Consider the following 26,292-nt stretch of genomic DNA (forward strand, 5'->3'; position numbering starts at 1 on the left):
GCCACGGCCGAAGCCTCCCACCAGACCAGACCAGAAATTTAGAAATTATAAAATTCCAAACCCCTGCCAGGAATCGAACCCGGGACCTCCCACTATTAAGACCACAGCGCTCACCACTGCGCCAGGGAGGTCGCCGAAGTATGTGGGACTTGCCGGCCGAGAGGCAACCGGAATACTCACTAAAACCCAGCGGCGCTCCTGCGCGACCCAACTAACGACGACCGCTGAGGCGAACCCTCCACCGGGGACCCGCTCACGAGGTCCCCCCACCCAGTGGCGTGCACAGGGTTTGAAGCCAGGGTAGGCATAAGTTAGGTAGGAACCTTTACTGGCAGGTCATAATGTAAAATTTTCATTGAGCTATTACAACTGGGGTAAGCAGTGCATTTATGCCTCTATGACCTGCACGCCACTGCCCCCACCGCACGTCCGAGGCGCACCTACGAAGTGCGTGCGTCTCCTGTATTATAGTTCTAGCAACAGACACTCCGTCGATAAGTACCAGTGCGCCTTTAATTTTTATTGCTTCGTACTTAAAGTCTTAAGAAACGTAGTGGCGTGACGCCTTGAAGGTAAGCATTGCCCGAATGCCTCTAGTAGCAGAGGCTCTTGTTCAACTGCTTGCCTGTAAAGTGTAAACAATAAAATGAGAACTGTTCTATAGAAGCAGGCGTTACTTTGCCTTTTAAATGAGAACTGTTAATATATAGGTACCAACCAACTGCGCGCGCTCCATCTTAGGCTGCATCGGCACTTGCCACCAGCGGTGATTACGTATCTCGCGACAAGCTTGCGACAGGCGTAAACTGCGATCATTGCTGTCAAACGTCCGGCTAGAGAGAGACAGCAATAGCCACAAAGCAAAATAAGAAGAAGAGAGACAGCAAATGAACTGTCGGATTGCTACCGCTGTCGCGTTGCTGCCGCTACTGCAACGATTTACGGAATCATCCGCCGCCCCCGCTGGGGCTGTGCGGGTGTGAGGGGCGTACCCACCCTGATTGCCGTCTCGACGTGTCGCGTACTATAGAAAAGAAAAGAAAAGTTTGTTGTTCCCTGAAGAAAACTTCAAGATGATAGTCGAACCTACCTGTAATCATCCATAGACAACTTCCCGTCTTTATCTATATCCATTTTCTTCAGCACCAGTTCCACCAGATCCCTCACTCCCTCATCTGGGTCCTCATCTCCCGGCTGCTTTAGCAAGGAGTTCCTGAAAACAAAAAATATATATTTAGCCAAATCAAGACAATTTTATTGAATTAATTGATTTGGACTCATCATAAATTAATGATGGTTTTTAGGGTACCCAAAGGGTAAATCGTGACCCTAAAAACCATCATTAATTCATTATAAGTGTAGAAAGTGAAGGAAAAACATCGTAAGGAAACCTGCATGCTTGAGAGTTCTCCATTGTTCTTTGTGATCATTTATCACATTATATGGCCGCGAGCTCCGAAATTGAGAGCTCCTTCCCCGGCGCTCGCGCCTCGCTTCTAGGTTAGGGCTGCCATACGTCCCGGTACACCGGGACATGTCCCGGTCTGAAGCGTTGTGTCCCGGTGCCCTGGTCAGTAAGTGGTCAGTAAGTCAGCAAGTCTCGGTTTGGCAGGTAGGGCGTTTGTCCACTGCACCGCCGCCATCAACGCGCCGTCAACGAACAACGAGATTAATATATTTTGGATGGAGTTCGGATTGACGTGTATCCACCGCGAACGAACACAGTCAGTTTGATCTTTCTGTTATTCGTGGTAGGCAGTTTTTGTAGGGATAGCTGATTGCAGGTAGCACATATATCAACTCTAGGTGAACCATACATAGTTAGGACTCAACGTCAGTGGCCTTAGCACAGAATATATAACAGTACTAACGTAGCCTTAGTAAAGTTCCTGGACGTTGTATATAATTATGGAAGAAGGGAACTCACTTGAGCAGTAGAAACATCTCATCTCTAGTGATGTACCCGTCGCAGTTCAAGTCGTACACGGCGAAGCAGTGCGCGCGCCGCTCCTCGTCGTTGCCTCGCAGCAGCTTGCTCAGCCCGCGGGCCCATGCCTCGAACTTTAGAGCGCCTTCACCTCCGCTGGCTCCTCGCTCCCAGGTGAACCAGATCCGATCAAGGATTATTTCTTCGGTGACTAGGTCGAAAGTGTTGTGCATCACGTCGCGGAATGTGTTCTGGTCGATACCCTGGCAAATGAATGAGGAGTCGTAGTTTTTTAGGGCTCCATATGTCCAAAGAAGAAAAGTACTCCTTATAGGATCACTTCATTCTGTGCCTGTCATAACCCATCAAGGGAATCAAAACCTATTTAGTATATTATGGTGCTTCCCGTTGACCTAAAATCATAAAATTTGGCAGGTAGGTCTTAAAGCACAAGCACGGACGAGAGAGCATAATAGGGAAATATCCGAAAACCGTGAATTTTGGGGTCACATCACCAAAAAAAATTAAAAAGTTTACATACGATGGTATAGACTTCGATTCGATTTATGGAAACCTTCATGTGCGAGTCCGACTCGCACTTGGCCGATTTTTTAACAATTTTTTTACGTAGGTACAAGGAGGTCCAACCGCAGAGGTAGGTACTTGTAAAATTTTATTTGAATAAAACTCTTTCTGTTCCCATTTCGATACAAGTTGAGATTATTATCAAAGCCTAAACGCAACGTAGCTTTTCAAATTCAAATATCTTTATTTCATGTCAACACAATGCCATGCTACGCCAAAAGTCTACCACGTACCTAATATTATTTTCGATAGTCGAAATAACCATAACAAATATTAACCTAATAAGTTGGTTTTCGGTACCAATATCATTGAACTCTATCGAGCAGTAGGTAGGTATTTGTTTAGGTAATTGGCCATGAATCATGACATAAGCATAATACAACAAAGTCGTTCCCTCGAACGATAAGCAGATTTCGTACCGTATTGCGTGCGTCCACATCATGTTTATCAAAAAACCCATTATTACGACTGAGAACTTTCACTGTAGGCAAAAGAAAAGCCATATGTTTGCTCTATGGTAAATTAAACTAGGTAACGATTCAAAAGCACTTGTAATAAGTCTACTTGAATAAAATATATTATATTCTATTCTATTCTATATAAATATAAAAACACAGTTTATTTTTATATTAGTCAAGTTTAATGAATGTCTAGAATTCAGCACGCAAGCATTCAAATCTACACATGTTCTTTGTAAGTATTTTGGTAGAAATATATCTTTTAAGTACCTACAGTCTGTATCTCTGGGTCTAAAACTTGAAAATTTGCATTTTCAGAAAATTCAACCAAGTGAAATGGGGGCGGGGGGGGGGGGGGAGAGGGCCATCTCACGACTCCTGCTGAAAAATTCCCAATCCATCAATTTAATAGTCTTACGTATTATACGGAGGGAAAGAGGAATATTAGTCTTTAATATATATAATAGCAAATTAATATATGAAAAAATGTGACTCACGTCTACTTTAGGAACTGGTTGTCCGATGACGGTGGTCGGCGCTACAGCCTGCGCCTCCACCACCAGGCGGCGGTACATCGCGAACAGCGCCTCCAGCTCATTCCTAGACGGATAAGATAAAACTATATAGGTACTGCCGCTGGATCCAGACGGCGCAAGACCGTGGTGTGTGGAAGTCCCTACAAGAGACCTATGTCCAGCAGTGGACGTGTATTGGTTCATGATGATGATGATGATTTAGGTACTCTATTCACGAAAAGAATTAGTAGGGCTATTTCAGCGTTTAAGCTATCGTGAGTGATTTCCATTTAAATTTGGGCCCCCCCAACCCCCCCCCCCCCCCTCCCCACCCCGCTATCAGCCAAATGGTGGTACATAGGAACGTGAAAAAATTCACAGCAGTAGTATATATAATAAATTTTAGAGGAAAACTATCATGGCTAAGTAGGGTTCACAGGTTAAGGAGTTACATCTGCACTTGGCCGGTTTTTTATTAAACCCACACCCCTTTGGTTTCTATACCGCATCGTACCGGAACTCTAAATCGCTTGGCGGTACGGCCATCCCGGCCTTCCCGTTGAGCTAGAATCATGAAAGGCAAGTAGCAATGTCTTATAGCATAAGTAAAGGGGAAAATCCGAAAACCGTTAATGAATATAACAAAAAAAAGACTGTTATTTTTGTATGATATTACGGAACCCTTTGTGTGCGAGTCGGACTCGCACTTTTTATTTTTTATTTAAAAACGTGCATCAACACAATACCTACAAACTGAATTGCAAGCTCATATATTTCTCCTGTGAAGTCGATAAAATTCTATTTATGATCTCATATAAATATTCTTTCAGTTCAAAACTTTTCACTGTAAAGTTTGAAAAAGGCCAAAATATATTGACTCTCAGTTACCTCACATAAATGGAATACATAATACATAAATACATATTCCACTTTTAATGTAATAGGTATCTAAATCACCCAAATAAATCAATATGTTGAATTTAGTGTAAAGAAAAGTACTCCGAAATCGTATCAAAATTTCAAATCACGATGTTTTGCTGTCCTTAATTGAAAATTACACAATTGAAATTTAACACTTACATCAGTTAAATTGAAAAGTAACTTAGGTAAGTTAGCGTCAACTTAAAATAAATTACTTCACATGTTTCTCAACTTGTACTTAGTTAGACTATAGTTAGTTATGGCAACAAAAAATCTTGAATAGAACCCAAACATTATTTCCACCGTAAATAATGTTCTAAAACCCGAAACTCACTTGCTGAAATGCGTGTTTCTATAGAGATACTCTAAGGTTTTCTCCTTCAAATGTCTATACGGCATTGTTACGTATCTACGTAGGGGTGCGTGTCTACAACCACCCTCGCGAGGCTTGCGATTACAACTGACAAGGGGCCTAAACAGAAGTCAAAGCCTACTGTTTACTACGTGGTGTACGGGCTTACTACTTCAATCAATCTTTAAATATTATAAAAGGAAAGATGACTGATTGACTGACTGACTGATCTATGAACAATCAATCAATCAATCAGCCTGTTCGCGTCCACTGCTGGACATAGGCCTTCCCAAGAGCACGCCACCAAAATTGTACCTCTTGTAGGTATAGGTAGGTATGTATTTATTATGTAAGGTTTGACAACCTTAATCAAACTTTCTACTTTCGGCAGTTTTCTCCACTGCAGCCGTCCCAGCATTGACAGAGAGAGAAGATAAGCAGCTGCTTACTTGGTAAACCTGGTGCTCTTGACCAAAGCCTCGATACCGCTCAACGGAAGCTTGTTGGCAGGGAGGGCCGCCTTGGTGCGTCGGGAGCGAGTAGGAGAGGTGCGTTTTTCCGCTGCCGCCCGCCCAGCGTTGAGGAAGAGACGGATGCCGCGCATGGCGATGGCACTGGCCGCCATGCTGATTTGTGGCTGCTGTTGCTGATATTTCTTGTCCGCCATTGTCTATTACAAAAATCGATTAAGTATTATTTTTATTTTAGACTAGACTAGCTTATTCCCGCGACTTCATCCGCGTGGACCTCACAAATTTTGAACTCCTATTTTACCCCTTATGGGGTTGAATTTTTAAAAATCCTTTCTTAGCGGATGCCTACGTCATAATAGCTATCTGCATGCAAAATTTGAGCCCGATCCGTCCAGTGGTTTGAGCTGTGCGTTGATACTCGTAGATGTTGCAAATACTTAAATTATACAAATTACCTACTAGGTAACTGATGTCACATCAGTTAGTTGGTAATTTTAATATATCTGTTGGGTTTTGATTCTTTTAAGTTAACAGGTCCTGACAGACAACGAAGTGATTTTATGAGGGTTCCTTTTTATTCTAGAAATACGCAACCCAAAAATTGCTACTGTATCGATGTACTGACTGTTATTTTCTACATCTAATAGAGGAAACTATTACAAAGCCACCATAGTTCATAGTTCGTGCCTCGCACTACCTATCACCCACAATAGCTTAGCTAATTGCTTCTAAACTTCTAAACAGAATTAGATTAGGTTTTGATTACTTCACTGCTGTAATAAAACGGTAATAGCCTAGGGGTTAAGACGTCAGCGTTCCAATTGGAAGATCGGGGTTCGATTTTACTTACCTATAACTTTTGGAAGTTGAGGACAAAATAAAAGAAAAGAAGCCCAGGGAGAAGGCGAACCAATACGCGACAGAGTTAAAACGAGACAGGTGTATATCTCTCACATAAATCTGTCTCGTTTTAACTCAATCTTAAGTCTGAGCAAAGTCAAAGTGCGCTCTATAGATCTCAGCCTAAGTACTTGTATGACGATTATCGATGCCAAGTTTCTTTGAAGAAGCTATCCATACATTAAGAAAAAAACCTTAATATATTCGGAAATGATAAGCAGAACTCTATTAGGAATTTCCTGTCAGCTTTTTCTGGCTTGAAAAATAAAGGCTAGGCTGACATTCGTTACCTATCTTCATCATCTTTCGTTTTTAGGGTTCCGTACCAAAAGGGTAAAAACGAAGCCCTATTAATGTCAGTCTATGTAGTATGTCTGTCTATCTGTGTATGTCTGTCTGTATGTAGTGTGTAGTATGTCTGTCTGTCCGCATGTCACAGGACTCTAGCTCGTAGACAAAATTTATGAATTACAAACCTGAATATATTAGTACCTATCTATTTGGTGTAGAAGTTTGACCCAAAACAAACATGAAAAAGGAGCCGGAATAATATTTTTTTCCTTACCCTAGCATGTGGGGTATCATTGTTTAGAGCTTAGGGCTCATTGAGTAAAGTATACATAGTTATATTATTGAGTACGAATATATTTTCATTGTTTTCTATCTTAAAAAATAAGGAAATGGGGGGCCGTCAAATATCAAAAACTAAAGTAGTTAGGAACATGATAATTCGGTATTTATGTACCATGTACTGTAGTGTATTCATGTACTGTACCTACAACAAATACTGAAAACAACGCAAGTATTATAAGTATGTAAGCCGTGACCAAAACAAATGGTTTTTTTTTGGTTTTTCTTTCACGGTTTATCGCGATGTTCTAGGTCGGAAAAGAAACAGTTCATACATCGAAAATATATGATTTTAATCATTATTACGTATGGAACCCTAAAAGAGCGAGGCCCGACTCGCAATTGACTGGTTTTTTCAGTATTTATGAGTAGGTAGGTACATAATATACCCTTCACAAAGAAAACGCGATGTGGTTAACGTTAAAAGGTATATACATACCTACCTACTATGGATATTATATCATCCATATCCATATCATAAGTTTAGTACAGTACGCGACAGGTCGAGATAGCAATCGGGGAGGAAACGCTCCGCACACCCGCACAGCCCCCGAGCTAACCCGGAGCGGGCGAGCGCGGGTGACGTGCGGATTTGCGGGTCGTCCTCCCGCCTTATACCCCGATTGCCATCTCAACCTGTCGCATACTACAGGTAGTTAGATAGTTACCTACTTAAATTCATTAAATTCATTCTATGAGACATTCTATTTAGTCATTTAGAAAAATGAAAATGGATTTAAAACGTAAAGTTATTGAAAAATTCTATAACAATGTATAGGATTATTTTTTAAATTCATAATTCATAATTCATTTATTGCATAATTATTGTCAGTATTAAAAGATGTTACATAAATTATTAAGTAGGTACATGTCACAATCTGCCATATAATGGCGTACAATATTAAAATATTATAGTATAATTTAAGTACCTTATCAATACAGAAAATAGAAAATGATAAGAAAGCTTGGGAATGAGTTGCTTAACGGCTTTGTCATAGTTCTAATAAGTTTGATGTGAAGTAGTGATGATAAAAAGAATACCCGGCTGAGTTTTTTTCTGGGCTCTTCTTAGACCTGGGTGCGTTTGGAACCCTCGTAGCTTTAGGTTTAAGTTCGCGTAAAAATTATCACCACTATATCTCACAAATACAACAACTGAAAATCAATAAGTGTAATTAATACCTACCTACCTATTTTGAATAAATTATTTGATTTGATTTGATTTGTGGATAGGTACCTACCTATTTACTCGCATCTATATCTTTCAATTTCGGCATCTCATAAGTTATAACTCATACTCTTATCATATGGAGCATATAAACTATCTATCACATAATATTATCATGTATAGTTTTTTATAACCCGTCAATAAAATCCTTGCATGCACGATCGATAAGTACTAACCTCTAAATAACACGCGAAGTGATCTTAATAATATTTTTACTAAATTTTTGAATTCTGATAACTAGCGGTATCCCATAATTCCCATTGGAAGACGTTCGCCTGTTAAAATGCTGAGAGCAATACGCACGAAGTTCACTTCACTCTCATTTATTGTGCAGTTAATAATGGAATTAATATGCTTGATTATAGCCTATAGGAGCCTATAGATAGGTTGCGGTCGGTAGGCAGGTAAGTGCCTACATAAAAAGAATAATCAAATTATGTTTTAAAGAACACCCGTTAGAACAGCTGTTCTAAAGGCTCACGGCTTCTAAGACATAATACCTACATATTTTACAAACTTAATCTCTTCTTTACATATAAAAGGAGAAACTGACTGACGTGACGTGGTGCTTAAACCGAAAGGCAAACACTTGAGATTTTACATGTAGGCTTCTCTACTAGAATGCAGAATCCCACTACGTCTACTATATGAGAGGATAAAAGAATTTCCTGCGGGATTTTTGATAGATCGAAATTAAAACGAATGAAATTCATGAATGCTCTTTAAAGTTTAAACATTAAATTAATTGAAAAACATGCCACCTAATCAAAAAAATCATTTGTAAATCATGATTAATCATGATTAAATCAATTGCTACAGAGAAAATTCCGAACTCGAGAAAAAAATCGGTAAATAATGAAGTATATATATAATAGTATAAGCTACGCAGTATATAATGTACTCTGTGAAGCTACGTGCCGAACTTATGGCGTAGCTTCAGCGTAGCAAAACAATACATCGTTGCCCTACAAAAGACTGTCTATTAATGAAAGGATAGCAACAAAACTTACATAGTTAGCTCCGCAGCTCCCCTATTGACACCATATACTATACGTACAGGTAAATAGAACCTGTATCGCAACGCACGATCTCGTACGTACATAAAGTTGGCTGTTGCTTGGTTACGTTATTTGGGAGTATTGATATTTCTACGTTTTGGCTTTAGGTCTATAAATTTCGACATAATTTACTGTCGACTCACCTACGTTACGGTCTACTTTGCATAACCATCTTATCTATCAATCCATTATCCATTTTTTTTTAGAAATTCATCCATATCCAAACTAATACTGTAAATTCAAATGTGTTCGTATGTTACGTTTTCAAGGTCTATCTGGTAAATCCATTTTGACGAAATTTCGTACACAAGATAACCGATTCGGAGACTTCACAAACATTTTTATTCCAGAAAAACAAGTTAATTATTTTTTTAAATATAAATCAAATACGTAACAATAATTCACAAGTGATTTATAAAAATATCCTTGCGGACGAAGTCTCGGGCATCATCTATTCCATACTTTCATACTAATATTATAAAATATGTAAAAGTGTGTCTGTCTGTCTGTCTGCTAGCTCCACACAGCCAAAAATTTTTGGAATGTGAAAAGAAAAGCTAGCAGACGGGTTTTTTCCGTCTTCTTTTTCATGTATGGCAGCCGTACTGAAAAATAATTCAATAGAATTTCTAATTCAATTTTCGGTTTTGGGTCAACGTTCTACACCAAATACCTTTCGGGTTATAGACGAAATATCGTCTACGAGCTAGAGACCTGTGACACGCGGACAGACATGCAGACAGACATACAAATAGATGGACGTTTCCGTACCCAAATGGTAAAACGGCCCAGCCCTGTCAATGTGAGACTCTACTGTCTGTCTGTTTGTCCGCGTGTCACGGGTCTCTAGCACGGAACCAAACATACCATGACCAAATAGCACATGATCAAAGCATAATTATGTACGGAACCCTAAAAGAGCGAGGCCCGACTCGCACTTGGCTTATAATAACGGTGGTTGGTGAATAAAAAATATTAATCAGCGTCAAACAATTTTCTATTTAATCGTAAGATTTACCCATGAAACTATGTATCAGCTTAGTAAGTTTCCCTCTAGGAAAACCATTCGCAATTCGTAGCAGAAAGGTTGTGAAATTCTAAATTGTAGGCATCTGGGCTGTACGCGTGTAGACTGTAGACTGTAGGCCACTGAGCTACGGAGTTTTCTTTAGTTTTACTGTCTTACATAGATGGCATAAGTAGTACAAAATGTTATAATCTTAATAAATTTAAATAAAGTGTTTGCTAAGGTATTAATCGTAGATAGAGAAAAGTAATAATGATATCTTTTTCATGAACTTTAAAAATTATTTGCTCTTTTTAATACATATTATTCCTGGAGCTGGTGCTGCCATCTATCCGCTATAATTACTTATTATAATTTAAGTTTTAAATCATTTAATAAGGCTAAACACACGATATGAAAAAATCTTGTTTTAAATCTACCTCGCATCTTTTTATGAACATTTGATCAAAAATATAATATAAAATTATCGAATATTATCCATGAAATGCAAGATAATATAATCTGTGTAGGTGTACGTCAAATTCAAATTGCGCTGTTAAATGTCGATGTCTACCAAACGGTGGTGCCATGATATGGTGGGTATTTTAACTCAATTTTATGGTAAGCCTGAAGCAGTAATTTTTAGTGTGAGAATTTAATAAGGGTATAATATAAATCACACCCAAGCGAAGCCAGGACAAGTCGCTAGTAAAATATAATTTAAACATTTTTTATACAGACAAATGGATGGAAGGTTGATAGACAGACAAACAGACGGAGAAATATTCGCAAACATTCGTATGTTATCACAAAATGAAATATTCGCAAATATTCGTTGTAAACACAATTTCTAAACAAAGCTATACCTAAGGTATAATTAGTTTAGGTATAAGTAGTTTTAATTAGGTCCCGTGTAAATGTATTGCTAAATGCTATCTCTTTCACAATACTCCCTGTGGAAAAGGATATTGCATTCAATTTGGACCTATCAATTTAATTTTGTTTAAGTGAACAACAGAATTAGTTACCATCACATACGTACTTATACCACATAGTTACTTACATAAATTTAGTATGAATTATAATGCAATTTAAAAGTTTAAAATTCAACAGTTATTTTCAAGCATGGGCTAAATGAAATTAATACTTGGCAACACTGATCAAACGTCAATTCCATAGAGATGTCAAGCAATTCACATTTATTGTGGTCAAATGTCACAGAACAATCTGTGACAGCTTGTCAAACGCTAGAAATCAAGAAGTAATGTTGTTTCGTCGCTTTTGTTACAAAATGTTGAACAAATTATTTATTTTGGAACATTAACATAACTTTGTTACTCGCTATATCTAAAATTATTAATGTGCTTTGTGTTGTCCATCTGATTCTGATAAAATTTTAGTGTAATACGGTGTGAATATTGACTCTTTAACAGTTTGTTTGGTGGCGATTCTTTGGGTACGTATTTTATTTTTATTCAGGCCAAGAAACTATTTCTAAGTAGCACACCAGGATCCAGATGTCTTATGGATTCAAAATGAAGTCTATTCTATTTACTAGTACTTATATATTTCAAGGCATTGATCATGTAGTTTTATTATTAAAAATGATTTGCTTGCCTACTTAAAATAAAAACAAAATGAAGAAATGAATGAGGGATAAAGTTGAAACCCAGGTTCTAGGGTTGCTATAGAGTACAATACCATCCATTGGGATAGGGGGCAGTAAAGGGGGTGCTCCTGAAACTCTAAGTTAAAATTTCAGAGCTCGAAAATCATTTTTTTAAATAAAATTAATCACTTTAATCACAATTAGCATTTTTAGAATAAACTAAACAAACACAATACAAAATCGCAAAATACAATAGATACTGTCATAGGTTACCACCGTTAACACCTGTAATACTTTTTTTTTTACTGATTTTACGGCTCTGGGTTCTAATCTATAATACTTTTGCTGCTGCTGTACAGACTACAGACCAGTAAAGTAAACTTTTTTTTTCTAAACGGCTTTAAAGCGAGTCTTTTGGCGTAGCCTGTTTTAAAAAACTTAAGGATTGGGTAGGTTAGGGGGGGGGGGGGGGTTTATCCCCTTCTAACCTAACCATTCCGAGTCGGAGTGCCCCAAGTCCCGAGCTCGCTTCGCTCGCTCTTGATGGTGGGAGCGGGGGGCGGAAAGAGACCCCCCACCATAGTGGTGGTCTCTTCTCGTCGACCGGGGCCCGTCGACGGAGAAATCAATTGTTTGTCAAATGATATTTTATGAAATGACAATTTGTCTGGTAATTTGTTTTATCAAGTGAATTATTTGTAGAAACATAAGTTTTATAACGATCATAAAACGATTCATAATTTTGCCAAAATTTGTTTAGGAAATGAAACTTTGTCATTTGTTTTTTGTCAATTGGTTATTGGTCTTTGGTTCCCAGCAAGATTATTATAGATTAGAACCCAGAGCCGTAAAACCAGTTTAAAAAAAAGTATCTTGCTAAGTTTACTTTATTGGTCTTTGGTTCCCAGCACGATTATTATAGATTAGAACCCAGAGCCGTAAAACCAGTTTAAAAAAAAGGATCTTGCTAAGTTTACTTTATTGGTCTTTGGTTCCCAGCAAGATTATTATAGATTAGAACCCAGAGCCGTAAAACCAGTTAAAAAAAAAGTATTATAGGTTTATGTTATGGTAATCTTTATATGTGTTCGTAGTTCATACTTTGCGGTTTTGTGTTTCTAAAAATGCTAGGGACCTAATTAATTTCATTTTATTTACATAAATCTGTATAAAATACGCGATTACGTGTCTTGAAATTAAGAAATTACGTAAAGATCAGTGCAAATTAATATCTTTCCAGTGAATATTAACGAAATCTATGTAGTAATCGTGTTTTCTATTTATAATGTTAATCATTTTAAAATTGTATAAATGTCTATAAATACGTGTCTCCGAAACTTGAAATTACAGATATGTAAAGTGCAAATGAACCTCTTTATACTGAATATTACCGCTATACCTATATAGTATAATATTCGTGAATAAATAGTGGTGAACCTTTCTATAGTGGAGCCCAGGTTCTTATCCTAAGGTTAAAACCAATTAAAAAAGCTTAAATCTCAAGCATGCTTAAATCTTTAAATAGTTTAAAAAAATTGATGTCTTGATGTGTATCTTTTCCTCTGCCTATGACCCTAAGTTCACCTCATGTACCTAATAGTTCTTAAGTTTACCAACTTAAGTTTAGTTTAAGTCTTCAATTTGACAATAAAAATCACTCTTAAGTCATTTCCTTAAACTCTTAGCCTCCTTTCTTTCACTAATTAAAAGTATCAGTAACATAGAGAAAATATAGGTAAAATCAGTGTTCACATTATCTTAGATAGGTGTTATGGCTCTTACAGATTTGCTCATAACATTTTCTGGTTGACTTATCCTTTAAACAGTCTATCTCTCTCTGCATAATATTCCTCATTGCTCAATACTCAAAGAGTATGCCAAATTTTAGCCATGCGTATGAGGAATGATGACGCAAAACGTTTCGTGCGGTTAGATGAAATGTCAGCGACATTAGGATGGAACTCGCCCGACGTCTTGGGGTTCGGTGGTAAAATCGTGAAGGGGGGACAATATCAAAAAGTTCCTGAGCATATTCTCCGAAATATATCCTATAAAACACTGATAAGGTTATCAAGACTTTGTAAAGGAGTCTTCGACTACGAGTCTCCTAGCTCATTGCCTAGCCTGTGTTTGAGATTTTAAATCTCTATTTGATCAGCGTGGTGGACTATGGCCAAACCCTTCTCATTCTGAGAGCAGACCCGTGCTCACTAGGTACTTAGTGAGCCAGGTCACAGGTGGTGGGTTGACAGACCTGTAGTACATTTTGACACAAAATTGGTTTCCTACAATAGTGTGAATAAATTCATATATAAAATGTTCTGACACTGGAACAATCAATGTAAATCCGTGCGCGACATATGACAAGGGGGAACGGAGGTATTTTCCTATTTTTAGGGTTCCGTACCTAAAGGAAAAATGGAACCCTTATTATAGGATCACTTTGTTGTCTGTCTGTTTGTCGGCCGGTCTGTCAAGAATCCTACTGGGTACTTCCCGTTGACCTAGCAAAAAAAAATTAAATTGTGGTCATGAACTAATTATTAGTATTTTCAATTTTCGAAGTAAGATAACTATATATCAAGTATCATGAAAGGTCTTTACCTGTGCATTCTAAAACAGTTTTTTTAAAAATCATTTGACTTAACAAACCAATGTGATAAAAGGCCATAAGGATTTAGTCAACTTCAACAAAAATGCGAGGACCCACTCACGCGAGATATTTCGCAATGTACACGAAGCTTTAGTTCAAAGTCGTGACTGGGCTAGGTAAGCCCTAGATATGTATCCACAGTGTAAGTACACGTAATCCCGTACCAGCGGAACTGGAAAGGGCAACTAACGGGCTTTGATCCCGCGCTCGCCTCCGGGACGACTAGTCTTGAATCAGGATCGGGTTCCCTTTTGTTAACTTTGAAACAATCTTTGAGCTGACCTGTTCCTGGGATTTTGTCGTAGTAAGCGGCTATACGAGGCGACTTGTGGCCTAGTTGTGACAACGCCTCAATAGCTAAACGTGTAAAGGAGTGGACTGAAAACCGAAAGGTCGACGGTTCAAACCCCGCCCGTTGTACTATTGTCGTACCTACTCTTTGCACAAGCTTGACGCTTAGTTGGAGAGGAAAGGGGAATGTTAGTCATTTGATATGACTAATAATGTTTTTAAAAAAATATTGCGATTGTAAAACAACGTTGATCCGAGTCGGTAACTGGATGGGTGACCGACTTTGGCCTTTTCGTTTCCACCGTGCCTCGGAGAGCACGTTAATCTGTCGGTCCCGGTTATTATCACTAGCATCTGATAATAAAACATCGTGAGGCAACTTGCATGCCCGAAAGTTCTCCATAATGTCCTCAAAGGTTTGTGAAGTCTACCAATTCGCAAATTGCCAGCGTGGTAGACTATGTCCAAACTCCAAACCCTTCTCACCCAGAGAAGAGACCCGTGCTCTATAGTGAGCCGCGGCGGTGGGTTGATCATGAAGGAAAAATAAAGTATAGAATACATATTTGAGTTTTGACGTAGGTTTGACGATAGTAAAATAATTACTGATTTTATTCGATACTACAGTCTGCACCTGAAGTGCCTGAAGATTTGCGTATTGCAGTACCGGGAAGGACGGCCAGCGAAGGGAGGAGGTTTTATAGTCCGTAGGTCACTGAGAAAACCTCAGTGAAGTCGGGCATGTCAATTGGCATCCATGAGGATTTCCTCCTACCCAATAAAAAAAAAGAAAAGTCAGAAACTGAAAGAAACTGCCAGAGTGCATTCTGCGTCCTATATCAGTGCCCAAACAAAACGCCCTATTAAAATGGAGAGGGCTCTGAGATAACCATCCGATGCTTTTACAATACACACTTTCATGGCCTGGTGTCAGATCATAATGAGCGCAGCCTTTGTTATGAAAATAACAAGCCTATGCTGAAATTTTGCAACATGCAACCAATTCCGTTGTTACTATACAAAACTTTAGGTGACGCAAATTAAAATAAAATGACCCCCATAGGAGAACCAGAGTAACCGACATAGCTCCGCGGGTTGCGAAGCTCCAGAGGCAAACGGCAATGGGTAGGACACATTTCGAAAAAACCGATAGACGTTGGGGTCCCAAGTTGCTGGAATGGCGACCTCGCACCGGAAAGTGAGGCGTTGGAAGACCCCCCTCTAGGTCGATTTTTATTAGCTTGATAATTGATATGCTTGTGTGTTTTTCGCACTCCAGTTTTTCATATGTGAATTGTGGACGTTTGTTAGGGTTCCGTACCTCAAAAAGAAAACCGGAACCCTTATAGGATCACTTTGTTGTCTGTCTGTGAAGAAACCTACAGGGTACTTCCCGTTGACCTAGAATCATGAAATTTGGCAGGTAGGTAGGTCTTATAGCAGACATTAGGGGGAAAATCTGAAAACCGTGAATTTGTGGTTACGTCACAAAAAAAATGTGGTCATGAACAAATAATCAGTATTTTCAATAATCAAAGTAAGATAACTATATCAAGTGAGGTATCATATGAAACGGCTTCACCTGTGGATTGTAAAACAGATTTTTATTTTTTTTATGAATTATCGTGCAAAATGTTGAAAAAATACGACTGTACTACGGAACCCTCGGTGCGCGAGCCTGACTCGCACTTGGCCGGTTTTTTTTTAACTGCGGAACCTCGTTCGACCTACATAACAGAGCTGCGAGCATCGCAAAGCGGTCAGGGACGCAGCCAACTAGTCACTAACTGCATGCACTCGACTGCAAACGTTCGCTATAGATGTTGCTGTTTCCCTTTTCCCACACTCGATATTCATTATTATTTTCCTGTGACATTGAGATTTGAGAATAATTAAGTAATAGGCCCTTTTCTGACTAGTCGGTGCAGCAGCGGTGCGACATCAGCACGCTTGGATGTCGAAAGCATACCGTGCCGCCTCATGATTCTATGTAGGTCAACGGGAAGTATAGTCCGCGACAGGTCGAGATGACAATCAGAGTATGAGGTGGGGGGACGCCCCGCACGTCACCCGCGCACCGGGTTAGTGCAGGGGATGTGCTTGTGTGCGGGGCGTTCTCTCCCCGTTTGTCATCTCGACCTGTCGCGTATTATAGGTAGGTACCTTATAGGTTTTGATTCTCTTGGAGGGTCTTGACAGACAAATAAACAGAAGTGATCCTATAAGAGTTCTTTTTTTTCTCTGAAGGTACGGAACCCTAACTAGAACAAAATCTGATCAAACCGACATAGAATACACTAGCTGATGCCCGCGACTTCGTTCGCGTGGAATTAGGTCTTTAAAAATCCCGTGGGAACTCTTTGATTTTCCGGGATAAAAAGTAGTCACTCTCCAGGTTTTTATCTATAGCCCTGCAAAAAATCACGTCAATCCGTTGCACCGTTGCGACGTGATTGAAGGACAAACCAATAAACCAACAAACAAACACTTTCGCATTTATAATAAGGGTACTGATTTTTGTAAAACGTGAAGCCAGAAGCACGCGAAGGAGGACCTAAACGAAGGTCGAGCAGGTAATAAATATCAAAGTACCCAGTTAAAGTAGCAGGTACAGTAAAGCTACTGTACAAGGTTAACCAAAACAAAATTGAAAATCAATTCCACGCAGCAGACGTGATCGGATTATTTATTAAACATGCGGATTGGAACGTCGAGTGTGAAACTTCAAGCTAATACGGCAATCACCGAAGATAGTCAAAGTCGTGAAAAACCGGCGAAGTGCGAGTCAGGCTCGCGCAACGAGGGTTCCGTCCTACAGTCGTATTTTTTCGACATTTTGCACGATAATTCAAAACCTATGATGCATAAAAATAAATAAAAATCTGTTTTAGAATGCACAGGTGAAACCCTTTCATATGGCTTCAATTGATATAGCTTTCTTACTTCGAAAATTGAAAATACTAATTATTAGTTCATGACCATAATTTAATATTTTTTTTTGTGTGATGTAACCACAAATACACGGTTTTCAGATTTTTCTCCTAATGTCTGTTATAAGACCTACCTACCTGCCAAAGTACCCTGTAGGTTTCTTGTCAGAACGACAGACAGACAACAAAGTTATCCTATAACTTATAAGTGTTCCGTTTTTCCTTTTATGGTACGAAACCCTAAAAACATCTCATTAAGGATTATTTTAAACTCTTTAAGTAAGTAAATAAAAGCTGTTAAAAAGTCTTATGCAATCACTTTTGAAAGCTTTTGAAATCAAGTTTTAAGCGAAAACGTTCTCTTTCAAAAGTAAAAGCCTAACGCTTAAAATTGAAAGGTGTCCTCAGAAATTCCAAGTTTATTTACTCCGGTCACTAGTTTTCAAAGCACGAATCACTTGAGGTATTAAAATTCAGGTTAACCTCAAGAAATACGCCGCTTTCATTAATATGCGGCATTTAATGGATTAAAAGATTCATCGGTGCTAAAGATATGACCTATTTTAAAATGCCCTCTTTTCCGTATGGAGCCCGCGACTTCGTCTTTGTGGGTTTAGGTCTTTTGAAAATCCCGTGGGAACTCGGTGAATTTCCGAGATAAAAAGTACCCTGTATTTAATTCCAAGAAGGCGAGCCATCTCTGTTCTGTAGCAAATAAATGATTTCCACTAATTCGTGGATATATGTTTTTTAAAAATCCCGTGGAAACTCATTGATTTTCCGGGACAAAAATTAGCCTATGTCTGTTCTCCGGGATGTAAGCTGTCTATGTACCAAACTTCGTTAAAACCGGTTCAACAGATGGGCTGTGAAAAGCTAGCAGACAGACTGACACACTTTCGCATTTGTAATATTATAGTATGGGTTATAATTTAATAAACTCTAGGATTTTCTTAAATAGAAAGGCTTTCACGTATAAATTTTGGAAATTATACAATTGCTTACTGCTTCACTCGGCAAAAATATAAATCCTCTATATTCCCTCTCACGTGCGAATTTCGATAAATTAGACCTTGTTCCTTATAGGCATCTCTGTGCAAAATTTCAGCTTTCTTGGTCCGAGAGGGTTTGAACTGGGCTTGATGGGTCTATCGGGATTTTCATTCTGAGAGAAAACCCCTGTTCAAGTTGGCCAGCAATGGGTTGAGATGACAATCATCATTATCATCATCATCAACCCATCGCCGGCTCACTACAGAGCACGGGTCTCTTCTCAGAGTGAGATGGGTTTCGCCATAGTGTACCACGCTGGCCATGTGCGGATTGGTAGACTTCACACACCTTTTGAGAACATTATAGAGAACTCTTAAGGCATGCAGGTTTCCTAACGATGTTTTCCTTCACGTTAAAGCAAAGTGATATTTAAAATTACTTAAAACGCACATAACTCCGAAAAGTTAGAGGTGCGTGCCCAGGATCGAACCCACGACCTTCTCACCACAAGGCGGACGTCCTCACCACTAGGCTATTAGAAAGAAAGAAAGAAAGAAAACTAGTTTATTCATCTTATGCCTAAGGTACAAACAAACTTAAAATAATTAATGGTTAGTAAGTAGTAGTTAGTAGATCATAAAAAATACTCTAATTATTTTAATTAAAAATGACTTTATTACAGGCATGACTTGTGCTTGTGAGATGACAATGATGATGTTCAATTATTATTAATTAGCCATAGTTCAATTAATTTTACTAGAGTTAGTTTAATTACCTGCTCAGTTTGTTAATCCGTCTAGAGCTTAGGATTTTAAGAGCTCCTCAAACTTGCCCTACAAATAGCGTCGAACGTTTAGAAATCCACCCAGGCCGTTGCCCGTTGATCCGTCTTAACAATAGGCCTATTTCACGTTAAATTTAACGTGAAATAGGCCTATTGTTACGACAATACAATAGCTGTTTTCGTATTCTACTATTCCCCAATCCAATTTCCAAGATCTCCTTTTCATCCCAATTGTAAATTCAATGCCTGTTTACAGCGGTCGCCGACCTGCTATAAATTATGCGCTATGAAACCTAGGGCTTCTGTTTTTAGATTTCCACTGAGCTTTAAAGTGCTTTTTATATTCAACGATCGGCGAATTGGCGATAACGCTATTCACATTCCAATTTCTACGGTCTATTGAAATTTGTAATCATATTCGATAATAATGCGACCTTTTTATTTTGAAAATGTTTAAAGTGTTTAAAAGCTAATTCTGTTAGTTTAGTTTGGAGATTGAGAAACCCCAAACTAAAATAAAATGACACGTCTTAATTGCTATCCCTTTCAAAATGCGGAACAGCGGCCCTACCGCGGTTGTTTGACAGCTACAATGTCACGATCGCAATCATCTCTGATTGGTTAATGCTCGCTCACTATTGGCCACAATGCATTGTTGCAACAAGAATCGCACAAATTCAGCCAATCAGAACAATTGAGATTGTAATAATGATTGATGCAGGTTTTAGACAATCGCCCTACAGGTTTAGCCGCTGAGTTTTGTTATTCTAAAATATATAAAAGGAAAGGTAAAGGTGACTGACTGACTGACTGATCTATCAACACACAGCTCAAACTACTGGACGCATCGGGCTGAAATTTGGCATGCAGATAGCTTTTATGACGTAGGTATCCGCTAAGAAAGGATTTTTGAAAATTCAACCCCTAAGGGGGTGAAATAGAGGTTTGAACTTTATGTATTCCACGCAGACTAAGCGCGAGCATAAGCTAGTTGATAAATAAAATATGAAAAAGATTGTTGAGTGTTCACACAAATGATTCAGAAGTGGGATCTCCAATTTTAATTTGGGCTACGTCCTAGGCCACCTACCTACCTAGGTACCTTTCTTATATTCCTACCTGGTTACTTTGTATTTCGCTTTCCTTTAAATGACTTCTACAAATAAGTCATTATTTCCTTTTTTTTTTTGAGCTAGTCCCTAGTGAGTAAACCGGTCCCTATACATTTCGCTCATAAAATATCAGCGATTGGTATCGTCAATAGTGGGTTCTTGACTATTTTATATTCCAGAATTGTGTTGAATTTCCCAAGCTCTGGATCTTCTTCCAGCGAAATTGAATTATGTCGCAGTCCCTTCAGGGAATTTTGTTACCTTTTGAACTTTTAACTCATCGATTTTTTTACTCGACCGTTCACGTATTTCTACAGATAACTTTTTCTTTACAGCCTATTTTTAGGGTTATGTACCTCAAAAGGATAAAAGGAACCCTTATAGGATCATTTCGTTGTCTGTTTCGTGTCTATCGTTAACGTAGAATCATGAAATTTGACAGGTAGCAATGTCTTAGCACAAGGAAAGACTTGATGACCACTCTGACGCAGTGGTAAGCACTGTGGTCTTATTAGTCATAGTGGGAGGTCCCGGGTTCGATTCCTGGCAGGGGTTTGGAATTTTATAATTTCTAAATTTCTGGTCTGGTCTGGTGGGAGGCTTCGGTCGTGGCTAGTTACCACCCTACCGGCAAAGCCGGGCCGCCAAGCGATTTAGCGTTCCGGTACGATGCCGTGTTGAAACCAAAGGGTTTAATAAAAACTGCCATACCCCGTCCAGGTTAGCCCGCTACCACCAGATAAGATTGCAGTCAAGGGCTAAGGAATAAAAAAATAAAAAAAATATTTTTTGATTTTATCACTGCTTTTTGGCATTACAGTAGCGAAATCCAATGCCACGACAAATTCAATGTAGGGTTATCTCCGAAGGTCATTATAATTCGCTTTGTTCCAAAGGATCAATAAAAAAAACAAAAGGCTCTAACTCCCAGGCGTTATCGTGCGATCAGCTGACTTGATAAGCCGTGAATCGTGATAAAACAGTTTACACGGAATAAAACATTAGGTGGAGACTTCAAAGAACACGTAAAAAGTAACTAGCGGGCATATAATCCATACTAATATTATAAATGTGAAAGTGTGTCTGTCTGTCTGTCTCCTAGCTTTTCACGGCTCAACCGTTCAACCGATTTTAACGAAATTTGGTATAGAGGTAGCTTACATCCCGGGGAAGGACATAGGCTACTTTTTATTCCGGAAAATTGAAGAGTTCCCACAGGATTTTTAAAAACCTAAATCCACGCGGACGAACTCGCGGGCATCATCTAGTAGGTGATAAAATCTTAAAAATTTTGGTTCTTTGGATAAAATATTATCTACCAAGAAAAGGGAACTATTGGATTATATTGTTAAAAAATATCTTAGCGGAGGAACGTGTTATTACTTAGAGTAGGTATAGTACGCGACAGGTCGAGATGACAATCGGGGTATAAGGCGGGAGGACGCTCCGCACACCCGCGCTAACCCGCACCGGGTTCGCGCGGGGGCTGTATAGGTGTGCGGTCCCCACCCTGATTGCCATTTCGACCTGTTGCGTACTTTAGACAGCTATTAATTGAGATTAATCTTCTTTAAAAACCCTTTGATCAAACCCAAAGTATTTATTTTAAAGTTTTATTGGAAAGGGCTTTGAAGATTTGCCCCTACTTAGTAGTACGCCATTTTTCCTTTTTCCAAAATAACGGCCACCACCAGTACAACTTTGGTAGCTTATATCTCGAAAACGTGAATAATATGCTCATTTTGCTATATAATGTAAGGCTTCCAATTACTTGTCCTCAATTTCAAAGCACCCTTTTATTACACGTTCTCGTATTACTCTCAACTCCAGTTAATTCTACAGCTAACAGCAATCTTGTACAATCAGTGATATAAAAATGTTCCCCTAGATGTGTCGCTTCATAGTAACAACATGTTCCAACACTTCCAACGAACATTGATGTCAACATCCCAACATCACATCGGGGTCACCAGAAACGTAGCAGCGTAGCAGCGTGCAGCGTAGTGCAGGAATAAAAGGCTACTCACATTTGTTGTTTGTATTTACAAGATAATATTTACATTGGCTGTATTTATATCAATGATTTGTGCTGAAAGTAATTTACTCGTAACGGAAAACACTGCGAGCTTTGTACAATGCTAGTTGATTCTATACATATATATTTAAACACAAAAACTATACAATTAAAACACAAACTGTATGGTCTCCCACCAGACGAGGCCTATAGACTCGTTATGGTAAAAACGTGACTGGAGCTTGATGCTCGACAGTGGTAATGCTGTGTGAAAGAGGTGAATGAGGCTCTCGGAGTTCCAGAAGAGCAGCAGAATTTTCGACTGTGTTCTGAATTTGATTATTGTTCCAAGTGGCAGCGAAGTTTTCTTATTAGCTGCCAGTCAGCCAGATATCATCGTCGAGATAGTAGTAGAGGTTGCACGCCTCTACATCCGCACTCTTGTCTATTGTAATCCGCTTCAAAGACGCAGTTACTTTCGATGGACATCGATAAGTTATAATAGACTATAGGTAGTAAAGGTGCTCATACCCACTCAAACAGTACGATAACACGAATAATAATAATTAAGAGTTATCGCGCAAGTTTAATTTTTACAAACGGCCTGCGTCCAAAGCGGTTTACGATTGACAGGAGTGCGGATACCGATGTCCGTTGGAGGATGCTGTTACTATGAAGCGCCACATCTAGTGGAACACTTATATCGCTGAGTACGAGTTGGATTGTTGATTAAAAAACCGGCTAAGTGCGAGTCAGGCTCGCGCAATGAGGGTTCCGTACTACAGTCGTATTTTTTTCGACATTTTGCATGATAAATCAAAAACTATTAGGTTTATATGAAAATAAATAAAAATCTGATTTAGAATCTTCTAAATATATAAAAGGAAAAGGTGACTGACTGACTGACTGATCTATCAACGCACAGCTCAAACTACTGGACGGATCGGGCTGAAATTTGGCATGCAGATAGCTATTATAACGTAGGCATCCGCTAAGAAGGATTTTTGAAAATTCAACCCCTAAGGGGGTGAAATAGGGGTTTGAAATTTGTGTAGTCCACGCGAACGAAGTCGCGGGCATAAGCTAGTGTATAGATAAATCCCTTTTATATGATACCCCACTTGGCATAGTTATCTTACTTTGAAATTACTAATTTATTTGTTCATTAATACATTTTTTGTGTGTGGTGTAACCACAAATTCACGGTTTTCGTATTTATTCCTTTACTTGTGCTATAAGACCTACCTACCTGCCAAATTTCATGATTCTAGGTCAACGGAAAGTACCCTATAGGTTTTCTTGACAGACACGACAGATGAGCATACAGACTACGAAGTGATCCTATAAGGGTTCCTTTTTTCCTTTTAAGGTACGGAACCCTTAAAACGGGTACAAACTACAAACAGCCATCGGGGCACGGTTTCATTAACGAAAAGCCTTTTTTCTCCCTTTGTGGAAGCATACAGCGCACATGTCGGGCCTGTAGCGTGTAAAGAAAGAGTAATCTGGCAAAACAAAAGGACATCCCAATTTTCCAGCATCCTTTTTTCGTGTCAATATTTTTTAAAGTGAAAATGGGACATGTTAAACATGACTCAAAATTAAAATCCGCCTGAGGCTAATACTGTATTCGACAAACATAGACTTATATATTACTTCGTAAGGACAGTGCCATTGAACAAGCAAAATGGCACCGACTCATTAGTCCTAAAATGTTTATTTAGCACCAATGCAACCTCAGTGACGTCTGGATTTCAAACGGGTCGTTCATTAGTATCTAAGTGGTGGCGCTGATTTATTTGGTTCCAAAACCCGTAACTAGCCACGGCAGACCAGAAATTTTGAAATTTTAAAATTCCAAACCTATGCCGGGAATCAAACCCAGGACCTCCCAATAATAAGATCACAGCGCTTACCACTAAGCCAGGGAGGTCGTTAAGTTCTTAATTTAAGTAAAGTTGGTTAAGCAGAGGTCCAAGGTAGTCAGTTTTCTTAAGCAACCTTGAATACGATGTCACATTAGAATCGCTTGCCATGAGTTTAACCTGTTGTTAGTTGGTAACGTTTTTCCCACGTTTGTATGTAAATGTGCCTGTACAACCATTGTGCCAATAATTATATTCCACATGCGCTAAAGATCTAGTTAAATAGTCATTTGCTCTTATGAGATAATTGCAAAAATAAAGAATTATAAAACACCATGCCCATGGTACATTTGTTCGGGACTACGTCATGAAATGTATCGATTGAATAGCGCCATCTAGTTGCGATTGTGGCAACCGACACATCTTCAGTAAATTATGGAAAGCGCTGCGCTGGTCTGATAATGCGCTTTGACAGAAATAAGCAAGCCTTTGGCCGTTTGGCTTTGAGGGCTACATACAATAGCTAATACAATATTCTTGAGACACGATCCAATTACATTGAAGCGATTATATTCCTCGTAAGCCTGGATAACAATTACCCCGGTCTAACCTTCGGCTTCGTCTGTTATTATAACTACAAAGTACAAACCCTGAATAAAGTTACCTTTTTGAGTAGAATATGCTCTCCATCCGTATAGCTGGTCGATTGCGGAAAACTGCATCAATCATTATTACAGTCTCAATTGTTGTGATTGGTGGAATTTATTGTGTTCTTATTGCAACAATACATACATTACAGTCAATAGTGAGCGAGCATCATCAAATCACAGATGATTGCGATCGTTGTAGTATGAAATAAATGTTTTCAAGTTTGAAAGGTTGTACGGCAGCGGTGTGTACTCTGTAGGCTCGACCATACCAAAGAGAGATCTCCCACCGAGCGGTTGGTTGTGCTCGATAGCGCCAGCTAGGCCGACGGCTGTGTCTTGAAACTTCTTTGTATAGTCCAGATTGCAGAAAACTCCGTTAGTGCGAGTACTGTCGGCGGTACATTTGTTCGGGACTACGTCATGAAATGTTATTGATTGAATAGCGCCATCTAGTTGCAGTTGTGGCAACCGCCACATCTTCAGTAAATTATGGAAAGCGCTGCGCTGGTCTGATAATGCGCTTAGACAGAAATAAACAAGCCTTTCGCTTTGTGGGGACATACAATAGCTAATACAATATTCTCGAGACACGATCCAATTACGTTAAAGCGATTATATTCCTCGTAAGCCTGGATATCAATTGCCTCGGTCTAACCTTCGGCTTCGTCTATTATTATAACGCTCAACTCAACCACTGAATATTCAAGACCACGCTTCTCGTTACAGCTTCCGGGGAAGATTTCAGTGTTATACAAAATATTGTTATTTATTATCTACTAGCTGCCCCGGTGCGGCGAACTTCGTACCGCCTAACAGTCGATTCTTTTACAAGCACTTTTTTAAATTTTTCTCTCCGTAAGAACCATCCTCGTACTTCAAGGAATATTATACAAAAAGAATTAGCGAAATCGCTTCAGCAGCTTGAGATTTGCGATCAGCAACACATTCAGCGATTCATTTTTATATATAGAGAAGATCAACGTCCTCCATGTTATAGTACCTAACTAGCTTATGCTGGCGACTTCGTCCGCGTGGACTACACAAATTTCAAACCCCTATTTCACCCCCTTAGGGGTTGAATTTTCAAAAATTCCTTTCATAGCAGATGCCCACGTCATAATCTGCATGCCTTTCAGCCCGATCCGTCCAGTAGTTTGTGCTGTGCGTTGATAGATCAGTCAGTGAGTCACCTTTTTGTATATACATATAAATAGATACGCACTAGAATACCCACACCTAAGAGCGGTAACGCACTCATCCGATCAGAGTTCGTGAAAATACGTCTCCTTTTAATGTATATAAATTAACTTTCAATCATCATTAGCCTTTATGTACGTA

General features: G+C 39.0%; 2 protein-coding genes across 3 annotated transcripts in view; one reads left to right on the forward strand and one right to left on the reverse strand.

The window, feature by feature from the left end:
• Positions 1-519: 519 nt before the first annotated feature.
• On the reverse strand, positions 520-5,425 carry LOC117991586 (calaxin). Its single transcript, XM_069508025.1, has 5 exons — positions 5,208-5,425; positions 3,468-3,570; positions 1,928-2,190; positions 1,091-1,213; positions 520-625 (listed from the first exon to the last, which is right to left on the reverse strand). Exons 1-5 carry the CDS (start codon positions 5,423-5,425, stop codon positions 520-522), a joined length of 813 nt encoding a protein of 270 aa, XP_069364126.1.
• A 5,854-nt stretch (positions 5,426-11,279) lies between these two features.
• LOC117987228 (uncharacterized) overlaps positions 11,280-26,292 on the forward strand; it is an 87,001-nt gene continuing 71,988 nt past the window's right edge. For both annotated transcript variants that reach the window (XM_034974202.2, XM_034974195.2), the window contains exon 1: positions 11,280-11,509. The gene's annotated coding sequence lies outside the window, so the exon portion shown is untranslated. The remainder of the gene's footprint in view (positions 11,510-26,292) is intronic.

Source organism: Maniola hyperantus, chromosome 2 (assembly GCF_902806685.2).
Source record: "Maniola hyperantus chromosome 2, iAphHyp1.2, whole genome shotgun sequence".
Classification (NCBI taxonomy): domain Eukaryota; kingdom Metazoa; phylum Arthropoda; class Insecta; order Lepidoptera; family Nymphalidae; genus Maniola; species Maniola hyperantus.